This window comes from Pseudonaja textilis, chromosome 3 (genome assembly GCF_049901715.1).
Source record: "Pseudonaja textilis isolate UNSWEBS1 chromosome 3, rPseTex1.2, whole genome shotgun sequence".
Taxonomy (NCBI): Eukaryota; Metazoa; Chordata; class Lepidosauria; order Squamata; family Elapidae; genus Pseudonaja; species Pseudonaja textilis.
The window spans coordinates 48,275,870-48,291,441 of NC_141992.1; the positions used below are offsets into that span (position 1 = coordinate 48,275,870).

The 15,572-nt window shown below is 35.4% G+C and overlaps 1 protein-coding gene across 19 annotated transcripts in view; it reads right to left on the reverse strand.

The window, feature by feature from the left end:
- ANKS1A (ankyrin repeat and sterile alpha motif domain containing 1A) overlaps positions 1–15,572 on the reverse strand; it is a 124,341-nt gene that overhangs the window by 40,592 nt on the left and 68,177 nt on the right. For 6 of the 19 annotated variants that reach the window (XM_087929572.1, XM_087929576.1, XM_087929575.1 and 3 more), the window contains one exon: positions 869–919. The exons of 8 other annotated variants lie outside the window; for them this stretch is intronic. In XM_087929572.1, coding sequence (XP_087785698.1) covers positions 869–919 — 51 coding nt within the window. The remainder of the gene's footprint in view (positions 1–868; positions 920–15,572) is intronic. 5 more of the 19 variants (XM_087929577.1, XM_087929578.1, XM_087929566.1 and 2 more) reach the window with 1 other exon arrangement.

Consider the following 15,572-nt stretch of genomic DNA (forward strand, 5'->3'; position numbering starts at 1 on the left):
GAGAAAGACCACTCAAGTCATGTTCCCAAACATTAAGAACTCAAAAAAAGAAAATAGTAGTTAGAATAGTTTTTAAGTAAGACAATTAAAAAATTAGGAAAGTACTTCCACAGGTACTCTTGAAGGCCAAGGACCTTCCAAGGAATCTAATGTAAACCAATAAAAGAATTGTACCACATAAATTACAAGTTCATAATTTTTAAAATATTCTCTGGTTACAATATAATATTGTCCCTGCCATTGTAAGCATGGTATAAAGTGAAAATTGGGGGAAACAAAAAAAAAAATACACAAGATCGCAACATATAATTGTTTAATTTGTCACGTTAAGATGCACTTTAATAACAATAGAAACAAGAGATTTGTTTCTTAGATGCAAAAAGTTATACGGAAAAAGAAAACTAAATTTGGAAATACACATTCCAGAGAGGGCTTGAGATTAAATTGGAATTGTTTCTAATATTCACAAGCCTATGGACATCAAATCTGTTTCTTTTTAACCTGCCACTTTCACCTCAAAATTTAGCTTCTAAGCATTTTGGGACAAAGCAAGTAAAAGACAATGTCTTTTACTTCTCTCTCTCTCTCTCTCCCCCCGCCTCCCTCTATCTCCCTTCCCCCGCCTCAACTTGATTCTACAAAGCAACAATACTAAGCACAAAATCAGAATTAAGTGAATCGCACAGAGGTTTAGAAAAAAACTTAAGATCCCTACCACATGAAATTTTGCAAGCATCTAATGTCACGGGACCCTCATAACTAGTGAAGAAAACACACCAACACAAAGAAAGCACAAATTAATTGCACGACTAAGCAACCGTAGCACCAGACTGGTTCCCAGCAGAACAAAGCTTTGCAAGTTTCTTACATTGTAGAAAGACTGAACTTCGGAGTCATCAGGCACTTGCTCCTGAAACTGCTGGGAAAGAGCAAAACATGTTTTCCAAAAGAATTCAATCAAATGAAATATAATTCTACTTAAGAGAAAATATAAAGCAAGGGAGAAGAAGAGCTTTCCATAATTTCACATTTTTCTTTTCAAGTTTTCAAGTTTTATTTTCTGCTTCATTCTAAGCACCTTCCTGACCTTAAGCCCTCATTTTTCTGGCACAGTCATAATCTGAAAAAGTCACAATTGGCTGACTTCACGCACATCTATCCAACAGCATAGTTTTCACATTACACCAAACCAAACCAAACCCATATTATATTTTAACATGATGCAATTACATTTATCCACATTGCCATGGTTTGCTTTACAAACTAGGATGCAACTATGGCAGTACAGTAATAGAAATAGATCGCAAAAGATAAAGGCATTTCTTTCTCAGCTTGACTGTAACAAATATAATCCAAGTTCCAGTTCCTACCAGAATTGATGACTTGCTTTGTGGAGAGTGATGGAGAAAGATGAGAAATTGTGATGACAGCTTACCAGAAGGACTTTTGTGGACTCTATATGGTGTTTATATAGATGTAGATATACATACATGGATATGCTCATAAATCTAGACTTTATCCTCATTCTCTTATTCTCGCACTCTGCACAAATATATTTGCTGGACTACATGTATACTGTAAAATTTTATAGTTTTAACTTAAAAGTACAAGTTTTCTGATAGCTGATATTGCAATTTGGATCCAAAACTTGTGAACTGATTTATTCATCAAACTAGAATTTCTTTCTTTTGGCTCTTTATTGAAGCTGCCAGTGTATCTGAAGTGCTGATTTTGTATAGCCTTCCGAAATCTCATGCATTCCAAAAATGTTCGGCTTGAATTGCCCAATCAGCCTTGCTAATAATGTGAAGACTACAAATGGAGGTAGACCAGATAAAAAATATGAAGTCTAACTTGTGCAAATTGAAATGCTTTTTTTTACTCATGCCAAATACATTTGGAAGCAAGACAAATGTCTATGGACATTCAAAGTCATTCAGGTCATGGTTGTCTCAAAGATGCTGTTTCAAAAGGCCACTGGACTTCTTTTGTTTTCTTCCCTTGAAGAAGTTTAGCTTCTCCTCTAAGATCCTCATCCTCGGAAACCTGAACAGTTCCAAGAGGGTTCCACATCCATTTGCACTCTTCAAATGACCCTGAGGGCACAGATAAACTTCCAAGTGGCCTCAATGACTCTCAGAAAGAGTGCTAATGTCCAGATGAGTGCGAGCAATATTAATCCTTCCATTCTTCACCATTCAGTTAAAACTGAAGAAGCTTCTTGGGTAAGAAGCAAAACGACTTCAAAGGAAAAAACAAAGGAACTCCAGTTGACTTTTGAAAGAGCATCTTTGGAACAAACAAGACAAATTATTCCATTTTCTCATTTTTGTCATGCAAATTCTATATTAATTACATCTTAATAGTTCAAATGAGAGTTATTAAAATTTTAACCTTCCATTAAAGTCATACTTTACTTCATTTTTAAATTACATAAAAATATTATAATGATGTAAACCACTTGGAAATGACAAGGCAGTAAAGCTATGTTTAAATAAATACTTTCAGTTTAAATGGAAAAATAATAGTAGTAGCTGAAAGAGGCAAAAGAAGATTATTGTAACTGAAAAACCTTGTGAAACCTCAAAATATTGTGGAACTCCATTTCTTTAGTCAGTAACCAACTTGAGACATTTTTTATATTTAATTCATTCTGGTGTCTCTGACAGTCATCATTCTAAAGGGCATTTCAAGGAGGGCCAGGGAAAATGATTTACATAGATTTAAAAACACTATGAAGCTCAGGTAAGCTTAAGGCCTCTTTATGTAGAGTCGTTTTAGCAGGTTTTAAAGGTCCAAGTGCATAGTTCATTTTGGTAAAAGTAACAGCTCTGATCTTCTCTCTTTGATAAATGCTATTATGCATCCTGAACATGCAAGCTCTGCAGCATTTAAATCTAAAAAAAATCCATTGATTTACAACAGCTGTGCTCTTCCTTTTGTTGAAATATGGCCACTTGCCAAAAGGCTTCATTCAAAGCCACTACCCACCCATCCACAGAAAAAAAGAAAGAAAATGAAAAAGCTTGACATCCTTTTTGCTAGAAAATAATCTGCCATGTTAGTTAATATATTTTGAATTTTTTTCTCCTTCATCAAATTGTTACCAGTCCCTGTTAATTTATTTCAGAGGTGTTTTTAGACTAGAACATACATTGTTGAACTTCTATGAAAGTAAAAAGTATAAGATTTTCTCTTTCAGCAGGTTAATTTAATTTTGGTGTAATAATTGGAAGAGAAAAAAAGCAACCTTCCTCCTGTTCATTGTTCCAATCAATGGACCCTCTTCCAGTCAGTGAGCTTCCATTAATACCCAATGTTAAAAGGCAACTATCCCCTTAACACACAAGCTACATACTTAAAAGAAAACTGCTTCCTTGTAGGTACATATACAGCATTTTGAAAGTTTTCAACATGCCTGAGATGTGTGACACAGAACCCATGATCCCTCATCACTAGCAATCCTGTTAACAATATCTGACATTTATCCAGCTATCATTTTCAGTCCATTATCATGCCATAAGAACAAGGATCAGAACTCTGTGCCAAATACTGGCATTGGCCTTGAGTGAAGGAAGCAGACCAGCACAACACTATACTGCCCACTCTCAATTCTCTGAGCCAATCCAGAAGAATATCATGGTCAATACTATCAAAAACCATTGAGAGGTAAAATAGGGCAAGGATAGATGCACTACCCTAATCCTGCCCAAACACTCGAATCTAAATTGAGAGCAAATCCCACTCCTTAACTAGCACTGATGATGTTATCTAGTTTGGGTAATGAAATGTCTGCAAGAAAACTATTAAGCTCAGAGAGCACCAATGACCCCTCAATCTTTTGGCCAATTTAATTTATAAGTTCTCATATCTATGGGCCTTGTTTAGGCATTACTGGAAAAGTTACAAATAAATTGTATTACATATATGTACATAAGAATATATGAATCAGCTAGAATTCAAAGGCATCATTACTGATAAAGAATCCTAGGAAAATGATGTCCATTGGCTCACAAAGGGTCAGAAACACCTGAATAACACCACATTCATTGCTATTTGGGCCAGTAGGATATTTGGAAATTTATTTATGATTGTGAAACCTGAGTAATGTTGGTTAAAGTAGTAATAATATTATAGAATTAGAATAATTACTCCTATTACTATTCTGTGCAGTAAGTATTCAAATCAGGGAAATGGTTTCTAGGAAAATCAGAATTATTTTAAGAATTATTCATCCGAAGAGTAAGACAAAAATATTTAAAGACCCATACTTTATCTCCTTATTTCCTAAAAATACCACCCACCCAAATATTCAACACTCTTGCTTTGAGGGATATTTAAAATAGGACACAAAAGGACCAGTTTTCTTAAAGGAGGTATTTTCCCTATTCTACCATAAGATGGCAATGTTTATTAGCCGAGTTTGAATTTATTATAGTAAAGCCATTGACTCTTGATCTATACAAGAAAAACAATGTCTATATTTTTCTCTTTATGAGGAATTTTGAATTTACTTTATTTATCACAGCTACTGGCATTAATCAATACAATAGATAAAATTTCTAACAAATGATTTCTGCTTTATATTCAATTACAAGACTATTGAAAATTCTAAAGTATTATCAGAAAATTTGATCTGTGCAATAGTTGAAATTGATAAAGAGCTAATATTAAAGAAAATAATGTACTTTGACTAGCTAAATGACATGGTATAATATATCATGTGTTCTATTCAACTGAGTTTGTATTTATCTACTTTTATGAACTGCTAAGAAACAGATAATTTTTACTATGAGTTCTATGGTTTTATATAAAACCATAGAACTCAAACAGTGTGCGCTTTCTTTTTCACATCACTGTACTTGAAAGGAATTTAAGAATTCAGAATTAAAATAAGTACAACTGGATTCACTGTTTAAATGTACTGCAGAGTTTTCTCTAGCAAATAAATGAAACTTAAAATATCTCTCTCTCTCTATATATATATATCTATAATATAGATATTCACAATGTCATCCTATACATATTCATAAAGTCCTCTAAATTCAGCAAAATTTTTGAAATTATTTCTTCTCAAGGTATTGTTATTAATTTCACAAAATCATATCCCTTATCTTCCATGCCCTAAAATTAATTATGTATATTATCTGGAAAAAAATCCTGCTGTTCCATCTTCTAATTATTTCAACAAGCTCATCTTTAACTGCAAGTACCCTTCCTTTTTGTCAGGGTTCCACGAAGTTTACCATTGGAAATATCTGTTTTCAACAGCAAAAGGCTCCACACTGAACAATCATTTAACTAAAATCACAGGGCTATATTCCAGAATAGGGTGACTGAGGATACCAGTTTGTACAATTTCAGAAATCTGAAACACTGTACTAAAGATTTGAGAAATCTGACAAACCACACTCCAATCCTATAAGAAAGCCAACAAGCTGGTGAGTCAGTTACCTTGTGTGCACCTCATCAGAAATAACAACCAGATTAGTTGTCTAGAGAGATCACAATTTTCTAGCCATCACTTATTTCAATGTGAGTGGAAATCTTAAATTATAGCAGACATTTTGCCACAATAATGGAAATTTACCAGTGATTCACCATAAACTAGCAGATCTGACATCTTAAGTATGCCACATAGTCAGAGAACCTTTTAAATATTCAGCCAAAATGAAAGCAAGTCCTAATGCAAAGTAATATTGAGTGACAATGATATGAGAAAGAGCCATATGATTGTTCAAACTGTTTCTTCTATGTTATCCACTGAGCAGATGATAGGCTGTAATCTCTCTGCCTGAGAGGCATCTATTTGTTTTTGACTTTGCAGAGCGAAATGCATGGGGACAAAACTGACAGCTGATGGACAGTTCAGATTTTAAATCCAAGCTTGTGTTGTGCCTAGCTCATTGTGTGGAAAAAGCACCACATTTACCACAGTTCTTACAAATTTGGTAATCATCCAAATCCAGAATGACACTAGGGGCTTACAGTTTGAAATAGAAAAACAATAAAAAGAAATATCTACAGGATATTGCTCCGGAGGGCAGGCATCACGACAGAAAAGACACTCTAAAGCAGGGGTCTCGAACCTTGGCAACGTTAAGACTTGTGGACTTCAACTCCCAGAATTCCTCAGCCAGCAAAAGTCTTAAAGTTACCAAGATTAGAGACCCCTGCTCTAAAGAACACCAACTCTGCCTGATCTTACTGAAAGAGCAGAAATCATAGGAGGTAGGCAGTCCCTGAAATAACTTGTCCCCATGCCATGAAGGTCACATGCTAGCAAAATAATGCTTAGGGTCATCCAATACAAATTAGAACTTTATATGGCAAAAGCGATGCCAGATGTTCTGTCTGGCTTTAGAATAGTTCCTTGGAACATGACACATATTTGCTAATGCTTGCTGGATAATTGAGAAAATCAAAGAATACAAAAAAAGAAGTCAAGTATGTGCTTTATTAGTTACAGAAAGGCCTTTGAATGTGTTAATCAGTTCTGTGGAAACTTAGAAAAATCAGAAGCTTAGAACTATTTCCCTATCCTCACACTATATACCAGTCAAGAAGCTATAGAACGGGCAGAACATGCTGAAACAGACTGACTCCTGATTGGCAAATTGAGACAAGGATATATACTCTCCCATTTAGACAGTGTATAAGTAACATAGGTAATCTTCAGTTAATGACAATAGTTGGGACTGGAATCTCCATTGCTAAGTGGTGCAGTCATAACAGTGCAATGCCCTGTTGACTGCTGCATAGCTTACCAATGGGAATTTCAGCAGTCCCAATTGCCATTATTAATCACATCTCACTAATGGCAAAGACCCATCCCAGCTTGGACCTCTTGACCCTGAACCTTGATAAGGTTCCTCCTCTGCCTCCTCTTGAAATCCTCCTACCAGCCTATCTCCACACACCCCATCTCTGCTGACTACCTATTTGCGGCCATCAGCTGCCCCTGCTGTGCACCCCCTCCTGCCACTGCTGCACCCACTGCACCATGTATACTACTGTACCAGCCAGGGCCTTCTTCCATGCTGGTGCAGCTGGGGCTTCTCTTGTGCCCAACCCAGGGTCTCTATTTGTGTGTCAGCTAGGGCCTCCATTTGTCCTCCGCCCAGGGTTTCCATTCACGTCCCACCCAGAGTTTCTATTTGTGTGCAGGTCAGGGCCTCTGTTCATGCCTGCCCAGAGCTGCTTTTTGAAAAAGAAAAATCTGGCTTTGCTGGCACAAAAGGACCCATCAAATAGACCTTCTTACACACTGGCACTGCTGGGGATTTCTTTCACCGCTGACCAAAAGAAGGAGCTGGCTAGAAGGATCCTTCTTTCACCTTGGCTCGGCTGGGGCTTCTTTTACAAGCCAGGCTTCTTTCACTAAAGGCCTTTTGGGTGAAGTATGAATGGAGGCATTGGCAGTTGAGCTAATGGAGGGCATTAATATATTCCCTTAGCAGGGTACGATACAAGCCTGGCTGCACCAGCATAAAAGAAGATGATGCAAAAAAAAAAAAAAAAAAAGCTGCCCCAGCCAGTACAGTAGTGGCATATAATGCAGTGGATGCAGGGCTGGGTTACAGCTGGGTGGCAGATGCAGCTGGCAGGAATGGGTAGGCAGGTAGGCAGCCCTCCACAAAAAAATGCTTGTAAATGTGGGTGGGCCCAAATTTTGTTAACGTGCAAGGTTGTTTCAATGGTCAGAACTTCGAGGGTGGGTCATAAGATCTTTCACTCAACATCATTATAACTTTGAATCGCTGCAGAACAAATGGACATTAAGTGAGGACTACTTGTAGTCAATCTATATGCTGAATATATATTAAGTAAACTTTATTAGAGGATGAATGTGATTTTAATATTGGAGAAAGAAACATCAATTACTATTTGCTATGCTGGTAATACTACTCTTCCAGAAACTTCTTACTAAAGCCAAGGAGCGGAGAGAAAAAAGTAGACTAAAATTAAATACAGTATAATGAAGCCCAAACTAATGACAATACAACAACTAACCTTAGATATGGTATTGAATGAAGGTATTGTAGTGGTACATATCTTCTGTGTTTTACAATCAACCTTCAACAGCAAAGAAACAGGTAATCAAGAAATATACTACAGACTAGCCCTCAGTAGAATAGTTACAGGGTTTTTGAAGAAGAAATTCGGATGCCATGCTGTCCCTCTATCTGAAAAGATCACATTAGGGAAACCAATGACGTTCTTTGTGACACTGTCTGGAAGCAAAAAAAAAAAATGGATTTGAAGAAGCAGGATAGAAAGGGTAAAGAGTATTTAGAAATTTGGTGTTAAGAGAAGATTTAAGACATTGCTATGGATAACCAAAACAAAAACCCAAACCCAAACAAATGACTCATCAAACAACCCAGCACTTTTATTCTGGCACAAATGACCAGACTCAAATTATCCTACTTCAAACACACTATGCAAAGATCTAGCTCTCTCAAGAAAGAAAGGTGAAAGGAAAGAGAAGACCACAACCACCAGCAAAATGGATGGACAAAGTTACAATGATGCTAGCCAAAAGGATAGGTTAGGTATATTATCATATACCATGTCACTAAGAAGTGACCCTAATTGAATGGAACAAAATCTATCTCAGTATCATTAAAGGTGATTAAATCAACACCCTGAACTGCACCCAAAAGTCACTGACAACCAGTGCAGCTCACAGAACACAGTGGTGCCATACAGAAATATTGAGGCACGCCTACACTGCTGCATTAAACAGATGGGGTTCACAGGTCTTTGCAAAGGTTGAGGGAAGCAATAAAAATATTCCCCCAGATAATTAAGTTGGGAAGAGCATTATAATAACAAAGTCAAATGTACATACAGCCTAAAGGAAAGAAAACAACAAAAATGAGAACAGGAATATCACAGGAAAGAAGAAATACAAGGTGGCATTTAAACGAGAATGGCCTGGATCTAACTTGACATAATTTTAAAACATTAACTGTGAAGTACAGTGAAGAAAAAAATCCTTTGTCACTGAATGGCTTGGCATAAGCATCTCAACACTAAACTCTAGCAATGGTATCATATCACTCTGCAATACAAATTCTGGTGTCTGACAGTCTAATTGTGATAGGTACCTGATCAGTGACCAGAAAATTCATGTATCTGAGCATTTTAAGCACATGGATTCTTTTTTCTGCAGGTCAGTCAAGCTAATACAGTTTTCAATCCTGCACGTGGCCAATGTAAAGAAACAGGGCAGACTCCCTGAGCTGCTCCACAAATGTTTTAGAGAGCAAGTTCCCGGATGTTTATAAATCTCTTGTATATACACTGAAATGTCTCAAAATAATTTGTAAATTATTCAAATCAAATCTTTATTATGGTCGAAGGTCAGCATAAGGAGGATGGAGTACATTAAATTGGCAAGCATAGAAAATACATCAGAGTCTAAAAAATAATTAAAAGCTAAAAGACATAAAAGAGAAAGTAAATATAAAAAAACCCCAAAGTCTAAAAAGGAACCTAAAAGGAGAGGTAGAAGCATTAGATGGGTGTAGAGGAGCATAAAGGTTAGCATGCAGCTGACTAAATCTATCACAGTAGAGAGCCCTCTAGTATGACAAACTAGATGCTAATTGGGACTAGTTTATCGCACAAGTCATCATCTGACAGATTTTAAACACTGCTGCGTAGAACCTGGCAACGTTGTATGTTATAGCAGGATTAATATATGAAAGCAGCAGGGAGGTGTGGAATTGTCTTGTGCACCCCGAGTATTTATGTAATAATGGTGAGATATGTCTAGTATGAATCTCTGTAGTTCATGCAAGGGGGAAGCATATGTTTGTTTCTGGGTGTGTAGAGTCACACAGCCACTGTGTCTCCAAAGAATCTTCCTATATTGGCCTTCAAGGACAGCTAAGGAGAAGGCATGACATCCTACCAAGTAAAACTCTCAGTTAGGTACTTCAGCATGCAAATTATTTGTATATGTACACGTATAGAAGCCCACCAACTTATATTAAACAATGATAAATCTACTCTACGAAAAGAACAGTATTTGTAGAAAATACCTCATAAATCTGATGCAAGCAATCCAGTCCTGTTTCATAACTTACGATTTAATTACTTTCTAATAATAAAAGCACTAGACCACTAGACCAGAATAATATTACCATCGCAGTAGGATTATAAAGTGGGAACACCAAGATAAAAATAATCAAGACTGATACAATCAATTTTACCTTGGAATCTTTAAAAACCAAATTGCCATTTTCTTATTTCTGCAGTGTTTCATTATTTGTAAATATTTTATTTTACACTGTTGTCTATAGAGTTCCCTGAAATGATTTATATTTAGTGTAGGCATATTTAGGATTCAGAAGAAGGTCACTTCAAATAGATATTAAGTATTTGAATAAATTTATTTATGCTGTCCTATAATAGATACACATACATCTCCAAAAATTGGGGTGCTACATCCTGGCATAGAATGACATATCTCACTTCAATTTTTGACATATCTCACTTCAATCTTCAAGAACAACAATGGACTTCCGGTTTGAGCTTCTTTGGCGACAGACCGAAACCTCGTCTCTCCGAGGCTTCAATCTGTGCTCGCCGCTGGAGCGCCCCAAGCTGGCTGGTTTCCGGGCTAAGCCACCCTGTAGAGGTGGTGAAGAGGGGGGAGACTGCCTGCAGAGTTGAGGAGAGCTGCATCTCTCCTCCCCAGCTGGCCATTACTCCCTTTCCCGAAGGCGGTTGTAGCGGTGGTCAGAAATGGCCACCACAAAGAAGAACTCGACCAAAAAAGAATGTGCAGGAGGAAGATAAGAAGATAAAGTTTTGGTTGACTGGGTCAAACAGCAAAAGCAACAAATAAGGTACCCTGGAATTTAAACTTAACAACATTGTTCCCAAAGAAGATTTTGAAGGGAAAAGATTAGGGTTTTTTTCTTCCCTTCCTTATACTGACAGCTAAGAGACTTAAGCAAGAAACTGAAAAAAAAAATCCACTTTGACATTAATAGGCATCTAAGCTGAAAATAAAAGTCAAAGGGATAAATAAAGATTTCTGGACATTTAAAAGTTTTTAAAAGCTGGAAAGGAGAAAAAAAAGAATAGAAGGGCAGGATCTGGAAAAATGGAGACTGCCTGGAATTAAGGAATGGAACTGTAATTAAAAGGAACTTACAGTGAAATTTTAACAAGATTCCTCAAAGATACATTTTAATGGAAACTTGGTAACAAAATAATAGAACCTCAGGAAGAGAAAGTGGAAAAAAGAAGCAAGTAGAAAGAGCCTTGGATTATTTGGATTACTTGCTGATTTTTGGTTTTTGCATCTAGATGACTAAAATTAACTGAGTGGTTGTTTAAAAGTTTTTAAAATGGTATCACTCTTAGAAGAACTGAAAACGGAACTTAAAAAATGGAAAGAAGATGCACAAGAAGGGAGAAGTTCTTTTGGCTTCGTGTTTCAATTCTTAGAAATGGAGATCTGGAACTATGAGAAGCAACAAAAAACGCTTGCAGAACAAGAAGATTGGGACAAAGAAGAAGCTATCTTTAATGATCAAATAATTTTAAGTGGGGGGAAAAAAGAAAAGGGGGGAAAGAGAGTGAAAGGTTTAAGATTAGAAAAAAAACAGCCAAAAAGAAGAACAATTTGAAAGATAAGTATAATATTAGAAAGCAACAGAAGAGGGGATTACAGATGAGAGAGTTAGAAGTAGAGAGACGAGGAGGTAAAAAGGGGAGGGAGAAGACGAGGGGGAAGAAGGCAAGGAAAAGAAGTTGTAAAAGACAGAAACAAGAAATGGAGAAACAGGGAAAAGATATAAGGATTGTAACCATAAGTTTGTTTAGAGATAATGGGTGAAAATTTAATTGTAAAAGGGATTCTGCAAAGGTACATAAGATAGCTTTGTTATATTACAAATAGAAATAACTTTAGAAAATATGATGATGCATAAAATATTTATTGTAATGCAGTGGGATGTTTGTTAATAAATAAATGAATTAAAATGATTGAGAGAATTAAAAGGGAACATTTTTAATTATTAGTAATGATTTATAAAAATATAAGTGAGAAATATGGAAAAAAAAGAATTAACTATGGAAAGTTTATAAGTGTTCCCAAGGAAGTATGATATTCAGTTGAAAAGAAATGTTAAAGATGTTAAGATTTTAATGCATATTAATGATAGAATTGAATTGGAATGGAATGTGTTTTATTTACATATATATATAATTTTTTCTTTTTAAGAATATAGTATCTATTTTAAGAATGTACCAAGCAGAATTCGATTGGAAGTTATGTATTATATTGAATGCTATAATCTTAAAGCTATACACTGAAGCTTAAATAAGAGCTTGAATGGATAAAATTAAAGGATATAAAGGTGTCACACTCTAATTGGTAACTACAGGGAAAAAATTGCTTAATAAGAAAAGATAATGTGAAATTGTAACAGGACAGACAAGAGTATAAATATAATGATTTGAATTGGGATAACTAAAACAAAGTTGAGAAAATTAGAAGAGGGGAAAAACTATGTAGAAAATATAAAATGATAATAAGATATGGAATAGAATATAAAAATGAGCATGAAATTGAGTTTTGTGTCTGTATGAAGAAGTGATAACCTGGGACCATGCCATTTTCAACAAAGATGTTTTATTTGTATTTTGTTTTTGTGAAAACCCAAATAAAATTTTCAAAAAATAAAAATAAAAGAACAACAAGAACTGCTTTATGTAAAATGTAATGTGCTTTGAGTGCTGCACATTGATTTGGGGAGTACTGAATATTTATAAACACATTACAGAAACAAATTTACCACTTTAGCCTTCAGCTATGTTTAAAAGCACTCAAATATTTATGCTATCCACAGCCTAACTCATACAAGTTCATTCCTTCTAATTTATTCTCCAGTGAAATAAGCTAATAAGCAGCTTTTCTTAGCAAATGTGTTGCTTTGTGCTTTCATATTTCTATATTTGTAAATAATTGAAAATGCCATTCAACATACTAACTTCAATAAAACGTGAGAAATTGTACAATACTAGCTGAAAATGGAACTTATTGACAATCAGTTCAACTCCATCTATCTTACTTAAAGCATCAACACAAAGTATCTTTGATTCTAATGTAGCTTCTTCTGCTAGAGAAGAAAAATGAACAGCTACAATGAGCTTCACCTTCCCACTTGATTTGGAATTGGTTTGTACTTTACATCTAGGCTTATAATATTTGGGGTGGTGGGTGTTCAACTATATTCTTAACAATTATATTCTCAAATATTATTCAACACATAATATTTACAATATATTTTTGTTTTGCCCTAAATAGAGTTTGCTTAAGAAACATCACGTGTGGCTACATAGTACTGTTGATTACTTGAAAGAGAATGTGACTATCAACAGAAAAAGAGATTGATCTAAGCATGACTGATCCAGCCTAGCATCTTAATAACAAGAAATAGAGTCACAGAATAGTAAAAAAAATGTTGAAGAAATCACATTAGACAAAGATGAAATAAAATGTGTATTTGCTCCTATAGTAATAAATAGCAATCATGTTTTATGTATTTAAAATCTTATTAGTTATTTTCATTACATATGGGTGGTTATGTCTAAGTACATGTTTGATTATTATAATGTCATATGTTTTTCTTTTACCTGACAGAAAATTCTAAGGTATTTTCTGTCAGGTAAAAGAAAAAACGAATGACATTATAATAATCAAACATGTACTTAGACATTACCACCCATATGTAATGAAAAAGCAATGGACTAGTTACATGACACTAATTACTAGATCAGGTTATAGAAACAAACTGAGAAATTTTACAGAATCTCAGACTTTAAATAATTATAATAAAACTAGCATTTGTGACAGCAAATTAAAGAGAAAATTACAAAAATAACTAATTTTATAGCTACATGAACATTGTTTAATTCCATATAATTGCAAAGTTGTATGACCAAAATATTTATTCATTTATTTATGAGCTCAAGGTTGTGTACATAGTACTCCATCCTCCCTTTTTTTCCTCTAAGAAACAACCTTGGAAATTAGGCTGGCCTGAGAATGAGTGCTTGGCACAAAATCATCCAGTGATTGCTCTTGGCAGAGGATCCTTTACCTGGTCTCCCTAGTCCTAGCCCAATATCTGAACTGCTATACACCACTAGGCTTGAAGACACTGATTGATCCCACTTTGCTTTAAGATAAACTAATACATGGATTCTTATTTTCTACCACTTGGAATCTGCTCACTCCATAAGTGCTAGTCAGGAGGATGTGTTGCATTTTTCTATATACACCAGGATTTGAGTGGAGAGTTACTAGACGGCCTTGGCTGTAGACTCCTCACTCTGGAGCCCATATTACTCTAGGCTCCTGTAGCCTAGAAATGATTGGTCCCACTTTCCGCTTTTGCCAAGTGAACACCCCACTCTGGCCCACCCTATTAAAGTCAGAATGCCCCCAAATCTTGCTAATAGGAAGACGATAAAAATTATGATTTTCTACTGGACCTTATGAGCTTAAATAATATTGTTTTAATTGCTGTATTTTGCAACTGTTAATTGTATATAATCTAAATAATAGATGGCGTACTGGTATAAATATATAAATACCAATATAAAAAACTTCTAGGAGTGTGAAAATTTCATTGTATTCCCCCAGTTTTGAGTACAAAACAGGCCATCCCACATTTTGAATGTGTTTCAGAGTTTAAATATCTTTATTTCAAACTTGAGACATCCCCAGAATTCTTGAACCATCCCGTTTCACCCTTAAAAGTGGATGTTTCACAAAAATTCATGCATAAAACATTTAGAAATAGAACATTTCTATTTTGTTTTATGTTACTTTCTTTGTATCTTTATTTTTAAACACTTCTCTCCCTTGACTGCCTTGCCTTGTAGAGAAAAATAAAATATTTTTTTCTGAACTCTATAGTTATTACAGATACCCATACAAATACTGCATTATAACCAGATTAATAATACACCATTCTCCAAATCCAGGGGTGGGTTTCTACCGGTTCTGTCCACCTCCGTAGAACCGGTAGCTCTGAAGAGCAGCAAACATAGAATCGGTTCTATGTCTGCTGATGTTTTTCCTCACCCGCCCACCTGGGCTCTTACCTGATCTTTATTTTCTGATTTTTCAACTTCAGCTGCCAAACAAGGCACAGCTGCAGTTAAAAAAACAAGAAAAGAGGGCTATTTCAAAGGCTGCTTCCCGGCACGCAGCATGCTAATGACGATTAACAGGCACACGGCTCACAGCAGGCAGGGAAGCTCGTAAATCCCGAACTGGTAGTTAATCCTGTGGTATCCCACCCCTGTCCAAATCTGTATTTTAGTTCCACAATCCCATTATATCTTCCTTCTGAGTAGAATGCACAATTCTGCATTATTATTTCCATTTTTAGGTTCCAATAAATCAGTTAAAATGTTTCAAAATAATTCATGCCTAATTTATTTTATTAGTAACAAAGTCAACTAAATTTGCATTCAATTTCAAATTTCATAAAGTCACAGTTATTCCTGAGATGGAGTGAGGCTTAAGAAGATAG